Below are 16,893 nucleotides of genomic sequence, written 5' to 3' on the forward strand. Positions count from 1 at the left end.
AAACACGTAAGCCATCCTGAAGTCCCAAGGTGCTGTCAGAGCATCTATCAGGACTGCTCCTGGATCCCTGGATCTGGACCCGTAACGAGGAAGCTTGGCGTTCTGTCGAGACGCCATGAGATCTATCTCTGGTTTGCCCCAACGTCGAAGTATTTGGGCAAAGACCTCCGGATGAAGTTCCCACTCCCCCGGATGAAAAGTCTGACGACTTAAGAAATCCGCCTCCCAGTTCTCCACTCCCGGGATGTGGATTGCTGACAGGTGGCAAGAGTGAGACTCTGCCCAGCAAATTATCTTTGATACTTCCATCATAGCTAGGGAGCTTCTTGTCCCTCCCTGATGGTTGATGTAAGCTACAGTCGTGATGTTGTCCGACTGAAACCTGATGAACCCCCGAGTTGTCAACTGGGGCCAAGCCAGGAGGGCATTGAGAACTGCTCTCAATTCCAGAATGTTTATTGGCAGGAGACTCTCCTCCTGACTCCATTGTCCCTGAGCCTTCAGAGAATTCCAGACGGCACCCCAACCTAGAAGGCTGGCGTCTGTTGTTACAATTGTCCAGTCTGGTCTGCTGAATGGCATCCCCCTGGACAGATGTGGCCGAGAAAGCCACCATAGAAGAGAATTTCTGGTCTCTTGATCCAGATTCAGAGAAGGGGATAAGTCTGAGTAATCCCCATTCCACTGACTTAGCATGCACAGTTGCAGTGGTCTGAGGTGTAAGCGTGCAAAGGGTACTATGTCCATTGCCGCTACCATTAAGCCGATTACCTCCATGCATTGAGCCACTGACGGGTGTTGAATGGAATGAAGGGTGCGGCAAGCACTTTGAAGTCTTGTTAGCCTGTCCTCTGTCAGGTAAATCTTCATTTCTACAGAATCTATAAGAGTCCCCAGGAAGGGAACTCTTGTGAGTGGAACGAGTGAACTTTTCTTTTCGTTCACCTTCCATCCATGTGACCTTAGAAATGCCAGCACTAACTCTGTATGAGACTTGGCAGTTTGAAAGCTTGAAGCTTGTATCAGAATGTCGTCTAGGTATGGAGCTACCGAGATTCCCCGCGGTCTTAGTACCGCCAGAAGAGCACCCAGAACCTTTGTGAAGCTTCTTGGAGCTGTAGCCAATCCGAATGGAAGAGCCACAAACTGGTAATGCCTGTCTAGGAAGGCAAACCTTAGGTACCGATAATGATCTTTGTGAATCGGTATGTGAAGGTAAGCATCTTTTAAATCTACAGTGGTCATGTATTGACCCTCTTGGATCATAGGTAAAATTGTCCGAATAGTCTCCATCTTGAACGATGGAACTCTTAGGAATTTGTTTAGGATCTTTAAGTCCAGGATTGGTCTGAAAGTTCCCTCTTTTTTGGGAACCACAAACAGATTTGAGTAAAACCCCTGTCCCTGTTCCGATCGTGGAACTGGATGGATTACTCCCATTAACAAGAGCTCTTGTACGCAGCGTAGAAACGCCTCTTTCTTTGTCTGGATTGTTGACAATCTTGACAGATGAAATCTCTCTCTTGGAGGAGAGTATTTGAAGTCCAGAAGGTATCCCTGAGATATTATCTCTAGCGCCCAGGGATCCTGAACATCTCTTGCCCAAGCCTGGGCGAAGAGAGAAAGTCTGCCCCCCACTAGATCCGATCCCGGATCGGGGGCCCTCAATTCATGCTGTTTTAGGGGCAGCAGCAGGTTTCCTAGTCTGCTTGCCCTTGTTCCAGGACTGGTTAGGTTTCCAGCCTTGTCTGTAGCGAGCAACAGCTCCTTCCTGTTTTGGTGCAGAGGAAGTTGATGCTGCTCCTGCTTTGAAATTACGAAAGGAACGAAAATTAGACTGTCTAGTCTTGGCTTTGTCCTGAGGCAGGGCATGGCCTTTACCTCCTGTAATGTCAGCGATAATCTCTTTCAACCCGGGCCGAATAAGGTCTGCCCTTTGAAAGGTATATTAAGCAATTTAGACTTAGAAGTAACATCAGCTGACCAGGATTTTAGCCACAGCGCCCTGCGTGCCTGAATGGCGAATCCTGAATTCTTCGCCGTAAGTTTAGTAAGATGTACTACGGCCTCCGAAATGAATGAATTAGCTAGTTTAAGGACCCTAAGCCTGTCCGTAATGTCGTCCAGAGTAGCTGAACCAATGTTCTCTTCCAGAGACTCAATCCAGAATGCCGCTGCAGCCGTGATCGGCGCAATGCATGCAAGGGGTTGCAATATAAAACCTTGTTGAACAAACATTTTCTTAAGGTAACCCTCTAACTTTTTATCCATTGGATCTGAAAAAGCACAGCCATCCTCCACCGGGATAGTGGTACGCTTAGCTAAGGTAGAAACTGCTCCCTCCACCTTAGGGACCGTTTGCCATAAGTCCCTTGTGGTGGCGTCTATTGGAAACATTTTTCTAAATATCGGAGGGGGTGAGAACGGCACACCGGGTCTATCCCACTCCTTAGTAACAATTTCAGTAAGTCTCTTAGGTATAGGAAAAACCTCAGTACTCGTCGGTACCGCAAAATATTTATCCAACCTACACATTTTCTCTGGTATTGCAACTGTGTTACAATCATTCAGAGCCGCTAACACCTCCCCTAGTAATACACGGAGGTTTTCCAGTTTAAATTTAAAATTTGAAATATCTGAATCCAGTCTGTTTGGATCAGAACCGTCACCCACAGAATGAAGTTCTCCGTCCTCATGTTCTGCCACCTGTGACGCAGTGTCTGACATGGCCCTAATATTATCAGCGCACTCTGTTCTCACCCCAGAGTGATCACGCTTACCTCTTAGTTCTGGTAATTTAGCCAAAACCTCAGTCATAACAGTAGCCATATCCTGTAATGTGATTTGTAATGGCCGCCCAGATGTACTCGGCGCTACAATATCACGCACCTCCCTCTGAGCGGGAGATGTAGGTACTGACACGTGAGGCGAGTTAGTCGGCATAACTCTCCCCTCGTTGTTTGGTGAAATTTGTTCAATTTGTACAGATTGACTTTTATTTAAAGTAGCATCAATACAGTTAGTACATAAATTTCTATTGGGCTCCACTTTGGCATTGCAACAAATGACACAGGTATCATCCTCTGAATCAGACATGTTTAACACACTAGCAAATAAACTTGCAACTTGGAAATACAATTCAATTAGAATAATATTAAAACGTACTGTGCCTTTAAGAAGCACAGAAGATCTATGACAGTTGAAAATTAATAAATTGAAACAGTTATAGCCTCAATCCTGGTAAACAACACAACTTTAGCAAAGGTTTAATCCCATTAGCAAAGATAACAAATTCTGAAAGCAGGAAACAAATTACAGAATAAACGTTTTTTATCTCAGTCAAACTATAATTCTCACAGCTCTGCTGAGAGAAATTACCTCCCTCAAAATAAGTTTTGAAGACCCCTGAGCTCTGTAGAGATGAACCGGATTATGCAGGGAATACAATGAGTTGCTGACTGAAATATTTGATGCATAGTAAAAGCGCCAAAAAACGGCCCCTCCCCCTCACACACAGCAGTGAGGGAGAACAGAAACTGTCAGAAAAACAGATTAAGCAACTGCCAAGTGGAAAAATAGTGCCCAAACATTTATTCACACAGTACCTCAGCAAATGAAAACGATTTTACATTCCAGCAAAAACGTTAAACATAATCTCTAGTTATTAAACAGCTTTATGTATTTCTTACAGTGTAATTCTAGTGAAGTACCATTCCCCAGAATACTGAAGTGTAAAGTATACATACATGACATTATATCGGTATGGCAGGATTTTCTCATCAATTCCATTGTCAGAAAATAAAAACTGCTACATACCTCTATGCAGATTCATCTGCCCGCTGTCCCCTGATCTGAAGTTTACCTCACTCCTCAGATGGCCGAGAACAGCAATATGATCTTAACTACTCCGGCTAAAATCATAGCAAAACTCTGGTAGATTCTTCTTCAAACTCTGCCAGAGAGGTAATAACACACTCCGGTGCTATTTTAAAATAACAAACTTTTGATTGAAGATATAAAACTAAGTATAATCACCATAGTCCTCTCACACATCCTATCTAGTCGTTGGGTGCAAGAGAATGACTGGGAGTGACGTAGAGGGGAGGAGCTATATGCAGCTCTGCTGGGTGAATCCTCTTGCACTTCCTGTTGGGGAGGAGTAATATCCCAGAAGTAATGATGACCCGTGGACTGATCACACTTAACAGAAGAAAAGAATACCATGATGAGTAGTAACCCTAATACTGTAGTTATACCCAGCAGTTTAGTGTCATTTTAATGAACGAAAAATGTTTGATTCTTTAACATACAGCTTTAAATAACATCCTTCCCTGGAGACTAAGAAATTAGCTCCTCAATAATCTTGTTGCTGCCTTCTAAGTTTCAAATAAACGTATGAACCCTTGTTTTAAAGCCACATATACAAATTTAGTGGCACATGTTTATACATTGAACAATAAGCTACAGTAACACAAGGTACACTTAGACAACATTAAATCCAGACACAGTTATGAGCACTGACATATAGCTAAGCACAAACACTTTTCGTTACCATCTGACAAAAAGCAACACGGCACCCTATTAATGCAGATGAAGGGGTTTGTCTCAGTGAAATGGGGAAGATCAAGTACCACAAGCGAGTGAAGTCGCTATTAAGGGCAGTTTGGTTGTGACGGCAGATTCAGGAATAAAGCTGACAGCAGAGCAACTTCTGGGAGGATTCATTTCGAGAGCCATAGGCAGTTTGAGGAATAGGATCTGGGATCAACATGTGATGAGTGACAGGTGAAAAGAACTAGTAGCTTCCAGAGCAAGCTAGGTGCACAGGAGCCATATGTGCTATATGCCAGGATGGCAGTCACAGTGGCTGTACATACCTTTTTTTTATTTTACCTGCTTTACCTGTAAATTACTTTTACTTTTTTCACTTCTTAAAGGAGGCTGCATTGTACAAGTGATATTAAGAGTAGCCCCTGTGTAATGGAGCTGGAACATTACTTGAACTTGTGACATCACCACATCTTTAAAGTGTAGCACAGTGCACTATAAAAGCTTGTGCACAGCTTAAAATGTACAGTCTACTTGATTTTTTTTATTGTTTAAAAAGATAGATAACATTTTTGTTACCCATTCCCCAGATTTGCTCAACCAACATTGTTATATTAATATAGTTTATAACCTCTATTTTTTTTTACTGTTTCTAAGCTCCTGCAGGCCGCCTCTTATCTCTAAACAATGGTAGTCCATGTGAGTCATATAGATAACTGTGCTCACTCACGTGGAGTTATTTATAAAGCAGGACTATTTGGATTTAATGCAAGATTCTAAATAGCACAGAGATAAGGGGGCTGTCAGAAGATGCTTAGATACAAGGTAATCACAGAGGTAAAAAGTGTATTAATATAACTGTGTTGGTTATGCAAAACTAGGGAATGGGTAATAAAGGGATTATCTATCTTTTCAAACAATAACAATTATTAAGTAGACTGTACCTTTAATTGTGGAAATGGGTTGGGCGAGTATACCTTGTTGATGTAGATTAAGAGCAAGTGGAAGTGGCAACTTTAGTTGCTGGTTACAGAGGATAAGCAAATTGAAATGACAGGGCGCTGGGCAGGAAGATGAGCAGGTGCATAGGCAGTTTTAGATGATGAGCAAGTAGACGAGAACATGTGGGAGTGGCAGCATTAAGAGCTAGGCAGGTAAAACAGAAGCTGGTGGGAGTGTCAATATGATGAGTTAGACAGCTAGATGAGAAACAGGTGGGAGTGGCAACATTAGAAGCTAGGCATGTAGAGGACACGCAGGTGGGATTGACAATATTAGGAGTTAAAGATTCAAAAGAAGTACAGCCAGTCCTCCCCCGTGCAAGCTGTTGTATGGTAACAGCCAAACCTTATGTAGAGCAAATCCAAAACAGAACTCAGCAGCACTGTCCAGGCTTTATATAGAAGACCTTTATTTCAACAAGACTGGGTCAAAAAATATGTTTCATGCTCTTTTATATAAAGCCTGGACAGTGCTGCTGACTTCTGTTTTAAATATTAAGAGTTAGGCATGTAGAGGAGAAGCCGGTGGGAATGACAATATTTGGAGCTAGGCATTTAAGAGTGGCAACATTAGGAGCTAGGTGGGTAGAGGAGAAGTATGTGGGACTGGCAACATTAGGAGCTAGGTGGGTAGAGGAGAAGTAGGTGGGACTGGCAACATTAGGAGCTAGGTGGGTAGAGAAGTAGGTGGGACTGGCAACATTAGGAGCTAGGTGGGTAGAGGAGAAGTAGGTGGGACTGGCAACATTAGGAGCTAGGTGGGTAGAGGAGAAGTAGGTGGGACTGGCAACATTAGGAGCTAGGTGGGTAGAGGAGAAGTAGGTGGGACTGGCAACATTAGGAGCTAGGTGGGTAGAGGAGAAGTATCTGTGACTGGCAACATTAGGAGCTAGGTGGGTAGAGGAGAAGTAGGTGGGACTGGCAACATTAGGAGCTAGGTGGGTAGAGGAGAAGTAGCTGGGACTGGCAACATTAGGAGCTAGGTGGGTAGAGGAGAAGTAGGTGGGACTGGCAACATTAGGAGCTAGGTGGGTAGAGGAGAAGTAGGTGGGACTGGCAACATTAGGAGCTAGGTGGGTAGAGGAGAAGTATGTAGGACTGGCAACATTAGGAGCTAGGTGGGTAGAGGAGAAGTAGGTGGGACTGGCAACATTAGGAGCTAGGTGAGTAGAGGAGAAGTAGGTGGGACTGGCAACATTAGGAGCTAGGTGGGTAGAGGAGAAGTAGGTGGGACTGGCAACATTAGGAGCTAGGTAGGTAGAGGAGAAGTATGTGGGACTGGCAACATTAGGAGCTAGGTGGGTAGAGGAGAAGTAGGTGGGACTGGCAACATTAGGAGCTAGGTGGGTAGAGGAGAAGTAGGTGGGACTGGCAACATTAAGAGCTAGGTGGGTAGAGGAGAAGTAGGTGGGACTGGCAACATTAGGAGCTAGGTGGGTAGAGGAGAAGTAGGTGGGACTGGCAACATTAGGAGCTAGGTAGGTAGAGGAGAAGTAGGTGGGACTGGCAACATTAGGAGCTAGGTGGGTAGAACAGAAGTAGGTGGGACTGGCAACATTAGGAGCTAGGTGGGTAGAACAGAAGTAGGTGGGACTGGCAACATTAGGAGCTAGGTGGGTAGAGGAGAAGTATGTAGGACTGGCAACATTAGGAGCTAGGTGGGTAGAGGAGAAGTAGGTGGGACTGGCAACATTAGGAGCTAGGTGGGTAGAGGAGAAGTAGGTGGGACTGGCAACATTAGGAGCTAGGTGGGTAGAGGAGAAGTAGGTGGGACTGGCAACATTAGGAGCTAGGTGGGTAGAGGAGAAGTAGGTGGGACTGGCAACATTAGGAGCTAGGTGGGTAGAGGAGAAGTATGTGGGACTGGCAACATTAGGAGCTAGGTGGGTAGAGGAGAAGTAGGTGGGACTGGCAACATTAGGAGCTAGGTGGGTAGAGGAGAAGTAGGTGGGACTGGCAACATTAGGAGCTAGGTGGGTAGAGGAGAAGTAGGTGGGACTGGCAACATTAGGAGCTAGGTGGGTAGAGCAGAAGTAGGTGGGACTGGCAACATTAGGAGCTAGGTGGGTAGAGGAGAAGTAGGTGGGACTGGCAACATTAGGAGCTAGGTGGGTAGAGGAGAAGTAGGTGGGACTGGCAACATTAGGAGCTAGGTGGGTAGAGGAGAAGTATGTGGGACTGGCAACATTAGGAGCTAGGTGGGTAGAGGAGAAGTTTGTGGGACTGGCAACATTAGGAGCTAGGTGGGTAGAGGAGAAGTAGGTGGGACTGGCAACATTAGGAGCTAGGTGGGTAGAGGAGAAGTAGGTGGGACTGGCAACATTAGGAGCTAGGTGGGTAGAGGAGAAGTATGTGGGACTGGCAACATTAGGAGCTAGGTGGGTAGAGGAGAAGTATGTGTGACTGGCAACATTAGGAGCTAGGTGGGTAGAGGAGAAGTAGGTGGGACTAGCAACATTAGGAGCTAGGTGGGTAGAGGAGAAGTAGGTGGGACTGGCAACATTAGGAGCTAGGTGGGTAGAGGAGAAGTAGGTGGGACTGGAAACATTAGGAGCTAGGTGGGTAGAGCATAAGTAGGTGGGACTGGCAACATTAGGAGCTAGGTGGGTAGAGGAGAAGTAGGTGGGACTGGCAACATTAGGAGCTAGGTGGGTAGAGGAGAAGTAGGTGGGACTGGCAACATTAGGAGCTAGGTGGGTAGAGGAGAAGTAGGTGGGACTGGCAACATTAGGAGCTAGGTGGGTAGAGGAGAAGTAGGTGGGACTGGCAACATTAGGAGCTAGGTGGGTAGAGAAGTAGGTGGGACTGGCAACATTAGGAGCTAGGTGGGTAGAGGAGAAGTAAGTGGAACTGGCAACATTAGGAGCTAGGTGGGTAGAGGAGAAGTAAGTGGGACTGGCAACATTAGGAGCTAGGTGGGTAGAGGAGAAGTATGTGGGACTGGCAACATTAGGAGCTAGGTGGGTAGAGGAGAAGTATGTGGGACTGGCAACATTAGGAGCTAGGTGGGTAGAGGAGAAGTATGTGTGACTGGCAACATTAGGAGCTAGGTGGGTAGAGGAGAAGTATGTGTGACTGGCAACATTAGGAGCTAGGTGGGTAGAGGAGAAGTAGGTAGGACTGGCAACATTAGAAGAATGGTCCGTAAAGGCGAAGTAGATGGGACTGGCAACAAAGCTAGGTGGGTAGAGCAGAAGGTGGGACTGGCAACATTAGGAGCTAGGTGGGTAGAGGAGAAGTAGGTGGGACTGGCAACATTAGGAGCTAGGTGGGTAGAGAAGTAGGTGGGACTGGCAACATTAGGAGCTAGGTGGGTAGAGGAGAAGTAAGTGGAACTGGCAACATTAGGAGCTAGGTGGGTAGAGGAGAAGTAAGTGGGACTGGCAACATTAGGAGCTAGGTGGGTAGAGGAGAAGTATGTGGGACTGGCAACATTAGGAGCTAGGTGGGTAGAGGAGAAGTATGTGGGACTGGCAACATTAGGAGCTAGGTGGGTAGAGGAGAAGTATGTGTGACTGGCAACATTAGGAGCTAGGTGGGTAGAGGAGAAGTATGTGTGACTGGCAACATTAGGAGCTAGGTGGGTAGAGGAGAAGTAGGTAGGACTGGCAACATTAGAAGAATGGTCCGTAAAGGCGAAGTAGATGGGACTGGCAACAAAGCTAGGTGGGTAGAGCAGAAGGTGGGACTGGCAACATTAGGAGCTAGGTGGGTAGAGCAGAAGAAGGTGGGACTGGCAACATTAGGAGCTAGGTGGGTAGAGCAGAAGAAGGTGGGACTGGCAACATTAGGAGCTAGGCAGGTAGAGAAGAAGCAGGTGGAAGTCACAGATATGTCAGTTTATGGTGTGTGGCTGAGCTATGGTGTGGGCATGGATGAGCTGATGGGTTTGGATGTGAGAGATGTATAGGTGTGGCCAAACTGTAGGTCTGTGTGTGACTAAGCTGTGAGTTATAGATATGACTGACTTATGGGTGTTGCTGAGCTGTGCACATGTGCATGGGCTGCAGTGTGGATTTAGGTGTGACTGAGCTGTGGGTTTGAACATTGCTTAACAGTCACATAAATGATCTATGTATTACAAGTTATGACAACCAAATATTTGCTCCTACCTTCTGCTTTTCCACTTTTGTCTTCTTTTAATGTCTTGTTATCCGTTTCATCAGTCCTTTTTATTTTTTTCTTCCATCCCTTACCTCAGAAAATTAAAGAAAAATAGCTGGATGTGAAGACTAGGACACTTAGGATATCATGGTTAAGAAATTGACATAAACAAGAGTTTATTTTCTACAACATTTATTGTGTTCAATGTGCTTTTGCCAAGGGCGCCATTATTATTAGCTCGCAATTTTACTACCTATGTATTAGGCATTAGGTTACATGGCCCACTAGGTTATCTAGCGTACTAAGCTACAGGTCAGATACAGTAATTATTAGATACAGTATTAGGCATTACATTGGCTACAGTGTAAGCATTAAAATGATACACTATGTGGTACTGGGTTATATGCAAGCTATAGTATATGGTACTAGGAAATGTGCCAGTAACATGTAAGCTATGAGCCTACAGCTATAGCCTGCAGAAGACATTATACAATATAAACTGCATATATGGTTTTACACTTATAGATCAACCTGAATGTACCCTAGTATTGTATAGTCTTCTAGGCATGTAGTCTGGTACACACGCCATAGCTGGAATGTAGTTAATGATACTATAGGTGGTATGTAATTAAAAACTAAATTTATGTTAGTAAAAAACTAAATTTATGCTTACCTGATAAATTGATTTCCTCTATGGTAAGACAAGTCCACAGATTCATCCATTACTTGTGGGATATTATCCTTCCCTACAGGAAGTGGCAAAGAGCACCACAGCAGAGCTGTCTATATAGCTCCTCCCTTAGCTCCACCCCCCAATCATTCGACTGAAGGTACAGGAAGAAAAAGGAGAAACTACAAGGTGCAGAGGTGACTGAGTTTAAATAAAAAAATATAATCTGTCTTAAAATGACAGGGCGGGCCGTGGACTCGTCTTACCATAGAAGAAATCAATTTATCAGGTAAGCATAAATTTAGTTTTCTTCTATAATGGTAAGACGAGTCCACGGATTCATCCATTACTTGTGGGATACAATACCAAAGCTACAGGACACGGATGAACGGGAGGGACAAGACAGATGGCTAAACAGAAGGTACCACTGCTTGAAGAACTTTTCTCCCAAAAACAGCCTCCGAAGAAGCAAAGGTATCAAATTTGTAAAATTTGGAAAAGGTATGAAGCGAAGACCAAGTCGCAGACTTACAAATTTGTTAAACAGAAGCATTATTTTTAAAAGCCCATGTGGAAGCCACCGCTCTAGTAGAGTGAGCTGTAATTCTTTCAGGAGGCTGCTGTCCAGCAGTCTCGTATGCCAAACGGATGATGCTTTTTAGCCAAAAGGCAAGAGAGGTAGCCATAGCTTTTTGATCTCTACGTTTTCCAGAATAGACAACAAACAAAGAAGATGTTTGACGAAAATCTTTGGTCGATTGCAAGTAAAACTTTAAAGCACGAACCACGTCCAAGTTGTGCAATAGACGCTCCTTCTTAGAGGAAGGATTAGGACACAGAGAAGGAACAACAATTTCCTGATTAATATTCTTATTAGAAACAACCTTAGGAAGGAATCCAGGTTTGGTACGTAAAACCACCTTATCAGCATGGAAAACAAGATAAGGCAAGTCGCATTGCAATGCAGATAGTTCAGAAACTCTTCGAGCCGAAGAGATAGCAACTAAAAACAGAACTTTCCAAGATAGAAGCTTAATATCTATGGAATGCATAGGTTCAAACGGAACCCATTGAAGAACTTTAAGAACTAAATTCAAACTCCATGGCAGAGCAACAGGTTTAAACACAGGCTTGATTCTAACTAAAGCCTGACAGAACGACTGAACGTCTGGAACATCTGCCAGACGTTTGTGCAGTAGAATTGATAAAGCAGATATCTGTCCCTTTAAGGAACTAGCTGATAGCCCCTTCTCCAATCCTTCTTGGAGAAAGGACAAAATCCTAGGAATCCTGATCTTACTCCATGAGTAGCCTTTGGATTCGCACCAATAAAGATATTTATGCCATATCTTATGATAAACTTTCCTGGTGACAGGCTTTTGAGCCTGAATCAAGGTATCTATGACCGACTCAGAGAACCCCCGCTTGGATAAGATCAAGTGCTCAATCTCCAAGCAGTCAGTCGCAGAGAAACTAGATTTGGATGCTGGAACGGACCTTGAATCAGAAGGTCCTGTCTCAGTGGCAGGGTCCATGGTGGAAGAGATGACATGTCTACCAGGTCTGCATACCAAGTCCTGCGTAGCCACGCAGGTGCTATCAAAATCACAGAAGCTCTCTCCTGTTTGATTCTGGCAATCAAACAAGGAAGGAGAGGAAATGGTGGAAACACATAAGCCAGGTTGAACGATCAGGGTACTGCTAGAGCATCTATCAGTACTGCCTGAGGATCCCTTGACCTGGACCCGTAACGAGGAAGTTTGGCGTTCTGACGAGACGCCATCAGATCCAATTCTGGTGTGCCTCATTGCTGAATCAATTGTGCAAACACCTCCGGATGGAGTTCCCACTCCCCCGGATGAAAAGTCTGACGACTTAGAAAATCTGCTTCCCAGTTCTCCACTCCTGGGATATAGATTGCTGATAGATGGCAAGAGTGAGTCTCTGCCCATCAAATTATTTTGGTAACCTCTATCATCGCTAGAGAACTCCTTGTTCCCCCCTGATGATTGATATATGCTACAGTCGTGATATTGTCCGACTGGAATTTTATGAATCTGGCTGACAACAGCTGAGGCCACGCCTGAAGCGCGTTGAATATCGCTCTCAGTTCTAGAATATTTATCGGGAGGAGAGCCTCCTCCTGAGTCCACAATCCCTGTGCTTTCAGGGAATTCCAGACTGCACCCCAGCCCAATAGGCTGGCGTCCGTCGTCACTATGACCCACGCTGGCCTGCAGAAATACATTCCGTTGGACAGATGATCCTATGACAACCACCAAAGAAGAGAGTCTCTGGTCTCTTGGTCCAGATTTATCTGAGGAGATAAATCTGCATAATCCCCATTCCACTGTTTGAGCATGCAAAGTTGCAGTGGTCTGAGATGCAAGCGAGCAAATGGAACTATGTCCATTGCCGCTACCATTAAGCCGATTACCTCCATACACTGAGCCACTGACGGGCGAGGAATGGAATGAAGAGCTCGGCAGATGGATAGAATTTTTGATTTCCTGACATCCGTCAGAAAAATTTTCATGTCCACTGAATCTATCAGAGTTCCCAGGAAAGGAACTCTTGTGAGAGGGATAAGTGAACTCTTTTGTATGTTCACCTTCCACCCGTGAGATCTTAGAAAAGCCACCACGATGCCCGTGTAAGACTTGGCTAGTTGGAAAGTTGACGCCTGGATTAAGATATCGTCCAGATAAGGCGCCACAGCTATGCCCCGCGGCCTTAGAACCGCCAGAAGGGACCCTAGCACCTTTGTGAAAATTCTGGGAGCTGTGGCCAACCCGAAGGGAAGAGCCACAAACTGGAAATGCCTGTCCAGAAAGGCGAACCTGAGGAACTGGTGATGATCTTTGTGGATAGGAATGTGTAGATACGCATCCTTTAAGTCCACGGTGGTCATATATTGACCCTCCTGGATCATTGGCAAAATAGTCCGAATGGTCTCCATCTTGAAGGATGGGACTCTGAGGAATTTGTTTAGGATCTTGAGATCCAAAATTGGTCTGAAAGTTCCCTCTTTTTTGGGAACCACAAACAGATTGGAGTAGAACCCTTGCCCCTGTTCTGTTTCCGGAATTGGGCAGATCACTCCCATGGAATATAGGTCTTCTACACAGCGTAAGAACGCCTCTCTTGTTGTCTGGTTTACAGACAATTGAGAAAGATGGAATCTCCCCCTTGGGGGAGAATCTTTGAAATCTAGAAGATACCCCTGGGTTATTATTTCTAAAGCCCAGGAGTCCTGAACATCTCTTGCCCAAGCCTGAGCGAAGAGAGAAAGTCTGCCCCCTACTAGATCCGGTCCCGGATCGGGGGCTACCCCTTCATGCGGTCTTGGTGGCAGTTGGTTTTTTGGCCTGTTTACCCTTGTTCCAAGTCTGGTTAGGTCTCCAGACTGACTTGGATTGAGCAAGATTCCCCTCTTGCTTTGCAGCAGGGGAAGAGGAAGAGGGACCACCTTTGAAGTTTCGAAAGGAACGAAAATTATTTTGTTTGGTCCTCATCTTATTTGTCTTATCCTGAGGAAGGGCATGGCCTTTCCCTCCAGTGATGTCTGAAATAATCTCTTTCAGTTCAGGCCCGAATAGGGTCTTACCCTTGAAAGGGATGGCTAAAATTTTAGCCTTTGATGACATATCAGCAGACCAGGACTTAAGCCATAACGTTCTACGCACTAAAATGGCAAAACCTGAGTTCTTTGCCGCTAGTTTTATCACCTCTTTCACTTTACCCTTCCTAGTACTTAGAGTAGGCAAAGAGAATGACTGGGGGGTGGAGCTAAGGGAGGAGCTATATAGACAGCTCTGCTGTGGTGCTCTTTGCCACTTCCTGTAGGGAAGGATAATGTCCCACAAGTAATGGATGAATCCGTGGACTCGTCTTACCTTTATAGAAGAAATACTTCTATAGCACCCTATACAGTATATGTAACATGCATCCTAGGACCATTTACCATATTTATTGACTTACAGTATATTGTATCTGGTAAGTAACCTGCCATAGTGTATCTGACATGCATCCTAGAACCTCACACCATAATTGTTATTTAAATAGTTTAATACTGTACACTATCTGTGGCATGCAGCTTAGTACTGTATCTAACTAGCATGGTATTATATCACTTAGCCAGCATTAAGTTTGTAGTGTATTCTGGTACTGACATGTTGTCTATTATAGTATATGTCATATAGTATATTTCATAATATGAACCGAAGCCAACTAGCACTTTATACTGTATGCATTTTTTAGGGGTGTGCATTCAGATCCTTTGTGAGGATCCGAATGCCGTTGCTAGTGGGATTCGGCTATTTCTGGAGCCGCATTTAATCTTCTGAAAGTTCGACACACTACAATCTGTGAAAATCCAGATCCCAGCATGTTGGACTTTCACAAAAAGAGCTGAATCCTATGAGCGGCTGCCTTCTTCTGCATTCGGATCCTCACGAAGGATGCAAATGCACACTCCTACATTTTTTTTCTATGTCAGTTGTTATATTCTTTAGTTGCAACTCTGTCATGCTTTCTTGATGGGTCATGTCTATTTAATAACACTAACAATGGCCATCTTTGCCAGCTTATTAGAGTTTGTTCCAGAGTGTTCTGTACTATATGTTGAGCTTTTGCCACTGACCATACTTTTGAATGCTGACGTTGCCTGTAACTACCTGGACATTTCTGACCTTTGCTTTAACTTGACTACCCCTTTGGATCCAATTCTGCTACTATGTTGTCTGCCAGTTGCTGCCCTTTGCTTGAACGTTACCCCACTGGATCTCATTTTGATACTATAGTGCCAAACAATTGATTTCTGCCTGAATCTGACTACATCTCTAATTCTATCCCAACAAATCAAGTGTGTCACGTTCTGCATCCCTTTCAGAGTGCAGGATAGTGTCTGTACTACCACTTTTTAGTTGATGGGTTCCAACCTTGACAAACATTAACTACAGCCCAATTGCCTAACAACAGAATGCTGCATTTATCAGATAGTACACTAAATCAAACATTTACCCTAGCAGAGAATTACACAACGTGTGATTATGGCTCCATATATCTAAATAATAAGATCCCTCTTCTAAAGAATAAAGCAAAGCTGTAAGGACATGCATAATGTAATAAAGCTAAATATTTTACTTTATTGAAGAGCCATAATAGTCGAAAAAATAACATTCTAATCTGTTAGAGCAAGTAATTTTACGACTTAACATTTCAAACTTACTTTGTATCAACGGGAACGGACTAGAAATCATAGGGCTGACGGCGTCTGCTGTAACAAACAAAAGTATTAATTACATGTACATGTGCTATATAATGTTATAAAGGCTGTGTTAAATGACTACCGCCTAGGATTAGTATACCAGCTACACTATAAATGGACCCCCTAACTGGGTCCTAGATAGAGCTAGAGAAGGATAATATATAGGAGCGCCAATGGCTAGGGTATACACCAGGTCACTATAGGGTTATACACCACTTATAATGAAGTATAACTTAGATCAGCAAATACAACTAGTAAGAGTCCTCAATCTCTTAATGATTTGGATAAAACAGTGTTTAATCAACAGGTACAAAGATATTAGAAAATATTAGATAATATCATGAATAGAAGGAGCAGAACGAATACATTTAATATGGATAATATTAAATAAGAGTAAAATTGCTATTGTGGAAAATATATTAAAAAATATATAAAAAAATATATTAAAAATGAACCATGGATATAAGTGGAATGTATTCCAGGTACCCCCACTGTTAGGGGAGTATCTGGTGGTACAGATTAATAGTATATGTCAAATACTAAACAGTATAATTGCATATGAAAAGGAATAAGAAGTAAAAATGTGTGGGTGAAAAAATCAAAAATAATAATGAAAAATTGATTAAGCAATAATACTATACTATTATACTGGTCAAGCTATAATTGCTTAATCAATTTTTCATTATTATTTTTGATTTTTTCACCCACACATTTTTACTTCTTATTCCTTTTCATATGCAATTATACTGTTTAGTATTTGACATATACTATTAATCTGTACCACCAGATACTCCCCTAACGGTGGGGGTACCTGGAATACATTCCACTTATATCCATGGTTCTTTTTTAATATATTTTTATTCATTAAGAGATTGAGGACTCTTACTAGTTGTATTTGCTGATCTAAGCTATACTTCATTATAAGTGGTGTATAACCCTATAGTGACCTGGTGTATACCCTAGCCATTGGCGCTCCTATATATTATCCTTCTCTTGCTATATAATGTTACTTTGGTTTTATATATATATATATATATATAAACAAAATTTATGCTTACCTGATAAATGTATTTCTTTCCGGGCATGGAGAGTCCACGAAACATTCTAATTACTAGTGGGATATTCCCTCCTGGCCGAAGGGAAACGGGAAAAGAAGATAACCCAAGGGTATAGAGGTGCCTGAGGACTAGACAAAAAACCTGCCGTCTTAATTTGAATAGGGGCAGGTCATGGACTTCTCCATGCCCGGAAAGAAATTTATCAGGTAAGCATACATTTAGTTTTCTTTCCTACGGCATGGA

At 43.6% G+C, this 16,893-nt stretch overlaps 1 protein-coding gene across 5 annotated transcripts in view; it reads right to left on the reverse strand.

Annotated features, from left to right (window-relative positions):
• The window catches only part of ZNF618 (zinc finger protein 618), a 692,337-nt gene that overhangs the window by 92,073 nt on the left and 583,371 nt on the right, over window positions 1–16,893 (reverse strand). For 3 of the 5 annotated variants that reach the window (XM_053696019.1, XM_053696016.1, XM_053696017.1), the window contains exons 11-12: window positions 15,554–15,601; window positions 9,662–9,745 (exon numbers count right to left, since the gene is read on the reverse strand). In XM_053696019.1, coding sequence (XP_053551994.1) covers window positions 9,662–9,745; window positions 15,554–15,601 — 132 coding nt within the window. The remainder of the gene's footprint in view (window positions 1–9,661; window positions 9,746–15,553; window positions 15,602–16,893) is intronic. The other 2 variants (XM_053696021.1, XM_053696018.1) reach the window with 1 other exon arrangement.

Source organism: Bombina bombina, chromosome 12, assembly GCF_027579735.1.
Source record: "Bombina bombina isolate aBomBom1 chromosome 12, aBomBom1.pri, whole genome shotgun sequence".
Lineage (NCBI taxonomy): Eukaryota > Metazoa > Chordata > Amphibia > Anura > Bombinatoridae > Bombina > Bombina bombina.